This window comes from Nematolebias whitei, chromosome 10 (genome assembly GCF_014905685.2).
Source record: "Nematolebias whitei isolate Nwh7 chromosome 10, NemWhi1, whole genome shotgun sequence".
Lineage (NCBI taxonomy): Eukaryota > Metazoa > Chordata > Actinopteri > Cyprinodontiformes > Rivulidae > Nematolebias > Nematolebias whitei.
In genome coordinates, this window is record NC_056507.1 from 4,814,839 (window position 1) to 4,826,845 (window position 12,007).

Consider the following 12,007-nt stretch of genomic DNA (forward strand, 5'->3'; position numbering starts at 1 on the left):
CGGTCCAGTCGCACGGTCCAGCTGCACGGTCCAGCTGCACGGTCCAGTCACACGGTCCAGTCGCACGGTCCAGTCACACGGTCCAGCTGCATGGTCCAGCCGCACGGTCCAGCTGCAAGTCCAGCTGCACGGTCCAGCTGTTGTGTAACACTCGAGGCCTGCTCCTCAGGTCTGGTTCACGTGTTCATTCTGTTCCTAAAGAGCAGGGTCCATGCCTGAACCAAACCACCTCAGTGGGCTCCTGGTGCAACCCACTATCAGAACATATTAATCTCGTGCATGTTAAAGAGGTGGAAATACACCTGTAAAAGTTTAGACAGTCTTACTTGTTGAAATCGGTGTTTAGGTCCGTACGAACCTTGGAAACTATTTAACAGGAAATATGATGTTTGTTGTAGTTTTGCACGACATTGATCCATTTTGTTTTACTTTTTGTTCCGACAGTTATGAGTTACCACATCAGCGAGTGTTTGGGTTTTTCCAGGATCCTTATCTCTCTGAGCGCTCCTCAGGTAGGAAAGAACAGACTCTTTATGTTTTATCAGATTTACTTTAAGTCCCGAGAAAGACAATCCGGTCCAGATTCAGACCGGTCGGTGATGGGTCTATAAATGACTCGATGTCTAAAACATTCAGCAGAGGTGACATCACAAGAGGACAGATGGCGTTATCAGGAAGTTGCTGGACCAAACTCAGAGTACATCTGTTTGAGATGTTCTGCTCACATCCTTCAGTTTCAACAATTTATAGACATGATGACAATTCAAGGTGACTTTTACAAAACTGCCTTGTAGAGCGGATGAGAAACGGAACACGGGAATTGGCTGTTTTCTTCTAACTCGAGTCTTGGGCATCACTTGAAAGACATCCTTCTGTGTGGTTATGATCAAGTCTTGAGAGAACACATAGTGTCTTCAGTTGGCAATGAGTTTACACCAAAGAGGGATGCAGACGATGGTGGATGAGTATAAAACACTAACAAAGCAAATTAATTTGACACCCCTCCTGAGATGACACTTTCAATAAGACAACTCCCGGCAATAAACAGAACGTGTGTCTGGTTTCTGTGCTCAGCCTGCACCTCGGTCTTTCCCCAATCAAACACGTGATCAGCTCGGACGTCAACTCCAGCTCAGTGTATTTAACACTTTTGGTGTTTTACTGGTTCTGTAAAAAAAATGAAGTAGTTCTGTTGTTTATTTGTCATATGCAGGTTAACATAAGGTCAAGAATGCAATGAAATGTTCAGGATGAGAAGAACCGATTCGACTCGCTAAGAAAGAGAGAGAAAGAAATAGTACAGCATGCAATAAGGATACAAAATAAAGTGCCACAAAGTGAAAGATAAATATATGTACAATGTCAAAAATAAATTTTGCATGACGGGTTCAAGTAGTCGTGGTTAAAATAAACCCTGATCTTTGTCTTGCAGGCCTCCCAGATATTGTCGTGGACGGGGTCCTTCAAGGTTTTTACCCCCGGGATGTTCGGGTCAGTTTCAACGCCTCCACCTTCCCTGCGAACGACCGCACACCTGTAGAGGGCTGAGACACCGAATCCAGAGGGAAAGATGAATGAAAACCCCAAACAGGCAGAGAAAACATAAAGGAGCCTTGGGGGGGTGTTACCCATCCGGCCATTCTGCTTCCAGCTCATTTCAGGCTGTCGTAGTTAAAAAAAAAACAGGATCAATATTCATTCTGAAACTGTTGCCAACGGTAAAGATAGACCCAATAAATCTGCACACAAAGTTCTGTCAGATCCCAGTAGAGTGGACGTGGTTCATTTTAAAACGCAGTGCATGATTTTACTTGAAGTTGGAGGTGCTGTGTTTTTTGTGTTTAGATGTTTTTGTTCAAGTAAACAAAAGACCAAAGTGTTTGTGGGGCAACAAAACTCAAACTTGTCTGAAACAACCTCCCTTTAATGTAATGCAGGAGACTTTTTCAGGAAATTTGAAGTGTTCGTTGTTTTTTTGTATCTTGTCTTTGTATTTTGTACTGACATTTTATTAAAAGAATCAAAAACAGGCCGACTTGTGAGGTTTCTATAGAAATATGAGTAAAGAAGATACTAAAGGTAACCACACCTCAGCTATAGGAGGGTGAAGAGGTAAAAACTGAATGTTTAACCAGGTTTAGGTTACGTTCAGGTCAGACGGGACGTGTCCTCTTCTTCTCCACTGCTGCCACGCCTCCTTTCAGACGAGCAGGAACAAGTGGCTCAAACAGGAACTGCTTTTACCTGTTGGCACAAAACATTACATGACTGTCAGATCACATGTTGATTTTATGGCCATTTTTTAATTAAAGTTCCTCATAAATCCTCCCACCAGGATCAGAGACGACTTCATTTTGCTGCTCTTGTTTCAGAGCCAAGAAGGAATGTGTCAGTTGGGTTTTATTCTGGGAACCACATGGTCACAGGAAGACTGCAGGGTCACGTGTGGTTCCTAGAGTTTTCAAAAGCAGGATGGGAGGCAGAGCTTTCAGTTATCAGGCTCTTCTCTTGTGGAACTATTGTCTACTTTTAAGAAGTCTTTCCTTTTTAATAAATCCTATAGTTGGGGTCAGCTTGGGTTTCCTGAGCTATCCCTTAGTTATGCTGCTATAGGCTTAAACTGCTGGAGGACAAATGGACCACATTTCAGAATCAGAATGCTTTTTATTATCCTTGCACAGTGAAGTATAACGAAATTTCCGTACAGCCGTCCTAAAGATGGACAGAAGTGTACAGGGGGCTGCAGCTTCTAAGATGTGCTGCCCTTATAGAAGAAAACATAAGGAGAGAGTTATATATAAAAAAATGTAAAAAAAGGATCTCCTACACCCTGTCCTTAACAGGGCACAGTCTGAGGCATCAAAAAAATCTACCACAGCAAAGCGACACGATACATATGTGTGTGGAGCGGGTACGGGTCCTAGCACGGCCGCCTGGTGAGCAACGTAGCCCATGGTGCCTTTGCATCTCCTAGGTTGCTGCATCAGTGGAGGCATCGAGTTTGAGGGAAGGTCGTAGCACAGTCCAGTCCAGAGCCCCACCCCCGCCATAGTCCTGATAAAAGGTGTTTGTTTATCAGCCAGCTCGGTTGAGTTCGATATCAACCTTGGAGAAGGGAGAAGGTGGGGGACGGAGCGTCTTGGTTTCCATAACATCCAAGGAGAAATTGATTGTCCGCCTTCCAAGGTCTGGTCCAAATTCAGATATTAACATTGTTTTTGGGGTCAGGCTGAACTCGTACATTTCTGTGTCTGCCTTAAGTCTCGCTAGTACGTTCTCTCATGGCGACTCCAAACAACCAAATTTGATTATTTACGCCAAGTTGAGTTTACAACTTCTCTCAGATTTATTCCTTCCAACCGTTCGTGGACACTGCCATCAGTTCCACAGTCCTGATGAGGATCAGCCTGCGCAGCTTGATACTTCCCACACTCCTGCAACGCTCCTAACAATGTTCTAAACCCACTAAAAGAGCACAGCGAAAGAGAGCAAACAGACTGATGCTACGGTTACTGAGCCAGTCAGCGCCCGGGATACACAGCTCTGATTGATCACCTTCCGTCAATCAGCCAATCGCGTGTCGTTTACAATCTTAGGTTGAAAACCCACGAAACAGTGAGTCCGCTAAAGTGGAACCACGAAGTACCGAGGGACTACTGTACAGGGATGAGTTTCACACACTTGTATTCTGCCTACAACAATTTGCTCCTGTTTCATTGTGTAGAGGGATATGGGGTTGGATATATATTGTAAATTATCAGTTATGAGTTAAGCTCATAAGATATGCATTTTTTTATGCAAATAACCTCGTTGTGTGGGCACCACCTCTTTTCAGAAGAAAAATCAGTCTCTAACCCCCAAATTAAATGTAAACTGAAACGTGAATTCTTTTCTCGTGTTTAAAGGGCATCAAATCAGTAAATACACACAGATATGCCAAAATAATCACAAATTTAGTTGATTTTATCCATTTTATTACAAAAATAATAATCTGTGATATATCTGATCAAGATTATGCATAACAAACAAACGAATAACGAAATAGCTTCGCATCAAAGGTCTAATTGGTTATTCAAATCAGTGAAACTTAAAAATGGCACAATTTTTTGACTGTTGTTTGTGGAGTAGTTAAAATTGTATGTAAATGAGCTGTAGTGTGTAAAGCTAGATTATTGTGATGTATGATCACCAGAAAGTGCGTTGAAGGGTCTCTCACCAGAATGAGCAGTCAGAAGGTTCCACAACTGCTTAAAATGATACTAGCCAGGCCTGAGATGCTCTGGTGACTGAAAGGCGGATTGTGTCCTCAAAAGTCACCGATCACAGTTGGAGGGACGAAGGTCCGGCCACTGGCTCTGAAGTCAGCTGGGATTTATCACTCTGCGGTGCGATGGCTCTGGTTCGGTCAGGTTCTCTCGTCCTGAGACGTTTGCAGAAAAGGCTGCTTCTCTCGTTCTCTTCCTTCCTAGGATATCTCACTAGGAGCAAGTTGAAGTGGGTTGTGTAGAAGTAGAAGTAAAGGCGAAGAAGTAGTAGTGTAGAAGTAGTAGTAGTGATGAAGAAGTGAAAACTTAACAGGTGTCTGTGTGTTACAGATTGACTTTGGTCCACCTCTCGGAAAAGGGATGGTCCTAACTCTTTTGTCATGTTTTATAAAATCTAATGTCCATTTTCTCTGTCTGCCTTTAAAAAGTCACTCTTCTTCTAAAAAGAGAAAAACAAGACAATTGATTATCTTAACGAGAGATTACTTAAACAGGCATTTTCATAAATAAACATTCAGTTCTGAAAATAAACAGAAAATTACATTTGGGGGTTAATAGCAGGCGATGTTTCTCCAAAAGGTGTCGCCGTCCATCTCCTGAAAAGAAAATGTCATTTAAACAAAGGGTTCTTTAAAATGTATCTTCATGGGAACCCATCCTGGGAGTAATACTCCTTTCTTCTGATAAGAGTTAAAGTCTCAGCAGATGTTGGTGGTGTTCCCCTACAATTGTCAATGCCTTTTGTAGACCAAGTCCTAATGACTTTGATGAAACTAAGACAGAACTTTGTCATGGCTGATTTAGCACGGTGGTTTAAAACATCACAAAGTCACATCAGCAGGACCGTTGGAATCTGCTAAGTTCCTGGCAAAAACCGATGCAACATGTTTCTGTTTTAAGTTTTCGACATCACTTTACAATCTTGCTGTTTTTGTTTAAGTACCATTTTTCTTTCATTTATCTTTTCCAATTTGTATGTCTTCTTTTATGATTGTCTACTGTTGTCATGATTCTTTGTTAATGCAGCTGAGTCCCCACGGCTCAACGAGACTAACCTGCACAGAGAAATATATATCTTTGTGTAAATATCTCATGTTTCAACGTGAACACCCGCGGCTTATAGACAAGTGTGGCCTATTTATGTAAAATTTTAATTTTCTTTTTAAATTTAGCGTGCGCGGCAGTGTTGTATAAAGTACCTCAAAGTGATACTTCGGTGAAAGTGCAAGTATTTTACCATAAAATTACTTTGGTAAACGTTAAAGTCGCGTTTAAAATTATTACGTAAGTGAAAGTCTTGAAGTATCGGACATTTAATGTACGTAAGTATCAAAAGTAAATTTCTCATCTAAAATATACTTAAAGTAAGAGTATTAAGTAAAAGTAAATGGTTAAAATTTCCAAAACAACATTTATTGGGTGCAATATCTAGTGACAAAAACTTGTAAAGTTTGACTTGAACAATGAAAGATTGCTCTTTAAAAAGTCTGATTGTAATGAAGTATTCAACCTTTATTAACCTTTATTAACAAAACTGTTAGAAAGCTCACATTGTTGTGTGGTTGACTTGTTTACTGCGCTAGGTTCTGTTTGGTTATGGCTTGTTTCTGACCAATTAATAATATAGGATATATTATAGGATAATATAAGAAGAAGCAGTTCATGTCCTGGAGAACACCAAACTTCTCCTGTTTAGCAGCTACCGTCATTTTCACACCTATCAGGAACGTGTCTCCACTGTGAGTCAACGATCAACTATTGGAACGATTGATATCTGCACATACATCTAGCTTTATCACAGCAGGAGCTGCAGGTTTCACACATGCGGCGCGGGAGAGGCTGGGTTTGTGATTGAGAGTGTCACCGAGGGGGAGAGAAGCGGCCGCATGAAGTCGCAGACTGGGAGAACAAACGGGCACTGCCCATTTTTCTTCTAATATTAAATTGTAGTAACTAGTAACTAAGATGGTTAAGGGAAATGTAGTGAAGTAAAAGTGAAAGTCACGAGAAATGTAAATAACGAAGTAAAATAAAATATGTCAAAATTTTACTTAAGTACAGTAACGAAGTATTTCTACTTAGTTACATTACAACACTGGTGCGCGGCTTGTATTCAGGTGCGCTCAGTGGTCCAGAAATTACAGTAATTGACTGCACAGAGACAGTTTTGCAGAGACTTCTAGAAGCGAATCATAGTCACTATTACTCCAACAACACTGTGAAATATTTAGTAGCTTTTTCTCCCTCTGGAGTTGTTTATTTCAGACGCTAATGGTGGCAAATGCAGTGACAGGTTCATAACAGAACTCAGGGTTTCTGGACTATTTACGTGCTGGAGATGAGGTGATGGGAGGAGCGTAGAGCGAATCTAATCGTTCCTGCATGCACACGTAAAGGATGCCGGCTGACCAGAGACGAGGTCACTTGCACACGCCGCAGTGCTCGCGCCCGCGTTCATGATGAGCGTGTAACAAGGTGTCAGAAGGTGTACAAGACTCTTTCACCGACGGCACCAATTAACTCGGTGCACTCTGTAGCACCGGGCATCACCGAGGAACTGACATAACTTTTAAAATCTTTATGATCTTTGAAAAACTTGGGGGGTGGCTCCTGCTGCTGACACACTTGTGGGATCTGATGTCTTTCCTTGTCTGACTGCGTTCCCAACCTGATGTGAAAATAAAGTCCACATAAAAAAAAAAAAACAGTAGGAGCACACTATCACTGCAAAATGCAATTAAAGTAATTAACAAAAATAAAAGGATTATCAGCATTTACCTTCCACAGTATTGCAAAAGTGTGCCTGCAAAACCTGCAATACATGAACAACCTGCAGTTTGTTCTTCACCTGACGTTGAAACTAACACCCAGGCTCGGTGGAGGACTTTAAGTTTAATTTAAAGCTTTGGCTGGGCTCAGAGTCTGTTTTCAGGTAAACAAGATCGTGTCCCACCTCTTTTAACAAAACACCACCGACCTGTGTAAATACAGATACGCCTCAGAGATTTTCAGCTTGTTCGTCGCTTCACCGTCAGAGGCAACTGAGTCAACGAAGTAGCTAAACATGCTAGCCTAGTGTACGTAATCTGCGGCCACTTCTTCGGGTCGTCCTCCATCCCTCGTCCTCAGCAGGCAGCGATACGATTATATTGTCCTGTTGGAGCTCTCACAGGCGATGTTCCCACATGTTGAAATTAAATCCACAATGCTCGGATAAATTTAGCTGGCAATGTTCGCAAATAAACAAACGCAGTTTCCGGTTCTCGCCGAAAGTCGCGCCGATGATTCATGCAAAGCATCATGGGTGATGATTCATAACTGGCTGTGATTGTCGTACCCACCACTGCACCCAGTATTCACTGGTCAACTGGACATCGTTAACTTCACGCAGACTCTCTCACTGGTACATTTTCATCTTTAAATCACTTCTTGGTCTGCTGCCTTCATACATCTCCTACATGTCTTTGCGTGAGTGCAGCTACGGCGTGCGCTCTCAGGACATTATTACCTGCAGTGTTCCCTCAGTGAGGACTGAACATGGCAAAAGGGCCTTCTCCTACTCTGCTCCTGTTTCCTGGAATATCTTGCAAAAAAAACTAAAGCTCTCGACCTCTCTAAGTGTCTTTAAGAATCTGTTGGACTCCTGGCAGGGACCAATGCAGACATGTTCCTGTTTTTAGTTTTCTACATTCGCCTTATAATCCGGCTGTTTTTGCTACTTTTTTTGCCATCTTATTTTAATTTGTTAAAAAATAAAATCTGTACGCCTTTTTATGATTGTCCATTGTTGTCATCATTCTTTGTTAAAATCAGGTCTCTGGGATTAACCTGTCTAAATAAAGGTTGAACGATCGCCACATACAAGTGGTGCAACGTTCGCGTCTTTCTGTTAAAGCCCAATCATACACTTTTCAAAGCATTTTATTAGAAAACATTTCGCTCAGAAGCTTCATCTTATGTGACTATGAGATTATCACAAGTTGAAACATGTTTAATCAGTCGAAAAGGCGACTACTTCCGTGTTGAAATTGCTGTAGATTCCCAGTTTGTGTTCAATTACCGACGTTACTTGAATGCAGCACTATGCCATGAACGGCGCATGCGCGGGGCGGTGAAGGCGCTGCTGAGCTCTGTCGTTCTAACGTTTCTTCAATGAGTTTTAGCGACTGTCGGTTCTTCAGCTAGCTAGCTTATCCACCGCGGGTTTCAGCGGAATAAATGCTCTTCATGTGAGTCACCACCGGATCCTGTAACCTAACAGACCTGCTGCCTGCACCTTACTGTAACCATCGGTACGTTCCGTTAACAACAAACTAAGCTTAGCTCATTGAAGTTGTAGCAACGCTGGTGTTCAGCGGAGGAGTTTCAGGAAGTGACTGCCTGCCAGGTTCGCTTCCGAACCGGGTCACTTGTAAGCCGTGCTGGCCAGAGCTGCTGTCGTGTCGGTGTTGCGTCGCGAAATGGACTGAAAGATGAGCTGGAGCTAGCCTGTTAGCCGACGAGTTCAATGTGTCCACGTTAGCAGAAACTGCACCGGCGTAAACGGTGCCATACTGTGGTATGGCAGGCCGTTGTATCATATAATCTAAACACAATTTATTGTAAATGGACCTGTGAGCTTCTTGATCAGAGTTCAGACATATATTATTCCATATAAAGGCTAACACAGTTTATGTTATGTAGAAATATATGTTTTTTTTATTTTATTACAATTAAAACCCAAACAATGTTCAGTCAGGTCACGGTTTAATTAATTGTCTTTAATTACAATTAAAGATGCATGAAAATATTTTAGATTGAGTTACATTGGTTTGATTTCACATGTGAACAAAGAGGGTAATGATTAAATAAGTTTTATTAAAAGTCACTTAAACAGCTGATTGTAACTTCGGTGATTATTTTTGTTTGTAAACTTTATACTTTTTACATTATTAGCAGAGTTTGACAGCATAGCTGGGTTGGCCGTCTGTACTGCAAATAACTTATTAATATATTTTTGTCCAATTCTGTTGAACAGCAGCTACAATTAATGTTGCAACACACAACACCCCAGTGTACACTGATGCACCTAAGTGTTATTCTAATGGCCTGTATGGAAATGAGAGTGTCTTATTTGCTTGGATGCAGGTGTGTGGGGGAGCATCATGTGGAAGAAGGCATCAGCAGCGGTCCTGCTGGCGTTGGCTGTCGGTCTGTTCTACAACAGCAGACCGGACCTGCCGGAGCAGATTCTACACTACATTGGCCTGCCAGACTTCCAGACGTCCTCTCAGAGCCAGACCGGCCTGGAGCAGACCATCTGTGCCGCCTGGGAGGCTCTGATAACTTTACCGACACGACAGTGGAGCAGAGTGGCCGTGGGGTGAGTTGCTGTAAAGTATTGTTATGTAACATGATGAACGCAGTCTGGGCTCGGCCGTACACTGCACACACAACGAGCCGGATGCTCTCCTGCTCTGCCATGAGAAGAAATGTGTTTTTATCACGGTAGCCTCGACTCAGACGGCTTTGTGCTGAAAGCAGGTGCGTCAGTGATCCGGAGTAAATTCAACCACGTGAAAGAGAGAGTCAGGTGTCAGAATATGACTGGCCGAGCCCGAGGAACAGCTTATTGAAGGGCAGGAAGTTTGTGTCCATGTAAGAAGGGATTAAAAGTGAATAAAAAAATCAGTCGCCGTCCTGCAAAATGTTTCAAAGTGAAACGGAAAGTGATTGAGAAATAAAACAGCTGGACGTCAAGTCAAATATTTCAGTTTTGATTTGACCTCTAAAAATAGAGTTTCGTGTGTTGACACCATTGTAGTACCTTTCCTGGTATAATCACCTACCTCGTCAGGACCAGTAGTCCTAACGATGACCAAAGCTCGATCATAGTACAATGAAACGTCACTCGAGACGATGAGCTCAACTCTGGAGTGGTAGTAGCTGGGACTCGGCTCCATCACGCACTCTGAGCTCTTTTAGGTCACACGAGACGTTTCTTTAAATCTTGGGTATGGAAAGCGGCGGGAGATATTCATTCCTTCAAGCAATGCTAGTTTATGTTAAAACTGTGTAGAAAGATCAAAATCATTTGTAAATCACACAAAGTCAAAGAAAAATTTGAACAGCCTTTAGAAAACCTGAAATTTGCTGCTCAATCAAAAGACTGAAGGGAATCCCGGTTCATTGAAATCAGAATATAATGAAGTAACAACAAAAAGGTTAAATCGTGTCATCTGGAGCAGTTTCTTTAAGTGACAAATGTTTCGTCTCCCTTCCGGTGGACTCCCTCAGTCTGTGGCCAACCACATCTGTCCCATAGTTGTAGCCTTCACTGCTGTGTTTCAAGCCGACCCGTTGGAATCTCAGATTATAGACTAACACATGCAAACGGAGCCCATCCGTCCAAAACAGTCAATCTTCATGCATAACAATCAAATGTTTTATGCTGGTCACCTTGCTACTCTTTTTTTTTCATCCTGAGGACAACCAAGGCCAGAATGGTTCAGAATAAAAGTAGATTAAAGAGATTAAAGTGCTATTCCTTGAAGGAATGCTTATTGCCCAGCATGTCAAAGGTTTTAAGATCTTCTGTCATCTGTTTGGCCTCGAGGGTACGTGATGCAGACGACTTTCAGCTACTACCACATCATGTTTCAGATCAGTATCTCTAAAACTGTCAGACATTTCTGTGACGCTAAGGTCGGTTAGCTGTGGTGACCATTTGATTTAAAGTGACCTCAAATTTTAAAGTTTTGACTTCTTCTGCCACTGGTTTTTGAGATTTTTTTATTAACAGACAAATGAACACGTTCAGATACCAGATCCTTTTGTGGTGAGAAAGAGAGATGACTCCATACTGAAGAATAAGAACCTGGATTATATTTTGGTTTTGTGCTTTATCCTTGTTACTTCTGTAGAGTTCACCTTTATCTGCAACGAAAAACAGTTTCACAGATTCCATTAGACCGTTTCAGTTACGTTGAGCTATGTTGGCATGAGGAAATCTGGAGTGGCAGAGAAATATGTTAGACTGGTACAGGACATGTATGAGGACAGCGGGACATGTATGAGGACAGCGGGACATGTATGAGGACAGCAGGACAGTGGTGAGATGTGCTGTAGGAGTGACGGCGTAAAGGTGGAGGTGGGAGTGCATCAAGGATCGGCTCTGAGCCCCTTCTTGTTTGCTCGACTAACAGATGAGGTCAGGCAGGAATCCCTGTGGACGATGATGTTTGCAGATGACATTGTGATCTGTGGTGAGCACAGGGAACAGGTGGAAGAGAACTTGGAGAGGTGGAGGTATGCACTTGAAAGAAGGGGAATGAAAGTCAGCCGTAGTACGACAGAGTCCATGTGTGAATGAGAGGGAGGAGGTGGAACAGTGAGGCTACAAGGAGCAGAGGTCACAAAGGTGCAGGACTTCAAGGACTTGGGGACCACTGTCCAGGGGAATGGGGAGTGTGGTAAAGAGGTGAAGAAGAGAGTCCAGGCAGGATGGAGTGGATGGAGGAAAGTTTCAGGAGTGATTTGTGACAAACGGGTGTCAGCAAAGGTCAAAGGTGAGACCAGCTATGTTGTATGGTCTGGAGACAGAGACATGGACAAAAAGACAGGAGACAGAACTGGAAGTGGCAGAAATGAAGATGTTGAGGTTCTCCTTAGGAGTGACAAGGATGGAGAAGATCAGGAATGAGATCATCAGAGGTACAGCACAGGTTGAACAACTGGGAGGTAAAGTTAGAGAGGACACACTG

At 42.6% G+C, this 12,007-nt stretch overlaps 2 protein-coding genes across 2 annotated transcripts in view; both read left to right on the top strand.

Annotated features, from left to right (window-relative positions):
• The window catches only part of snx22 (sorting nexin 22), a 9,476-nt gene extending 7,887 nt beyond the window's left edge, over positions 1–1,589 (top strand). Inside the window, exons 6-7 of the mRNA XM_037682532.1 lie at positions 445–512; positions 1,433–1,589. Coding sequence (XP_037538460.1) covers positions 445–512; positions 1,433–1,548 — 184 coding nt within the window. The 3' untranslated portion in view covers positions 1,549–1,589. The remainder of the gene's footprint in view (positions 1–444; positions 513–1,432) is intronic.
• A 7,820-nt stretch (positions 1,590–9,409) lies between these two features.
• Positions 9,410–12,007, top strand: part of adpgk (ADP-dependent glucokinase) — a 6,698-nt gene continuing 4,100 nt past the window's right edge. The window contains exon 1 of the mRNA XM_037682533.1: positions 9,410–9,627. Coding sequence (XP_037538461.1) covers positions 9,410–9,627 — 218 coding nt within the window. The remainder of the gene's footprint in view (positions 9,628–12,007) is intronic.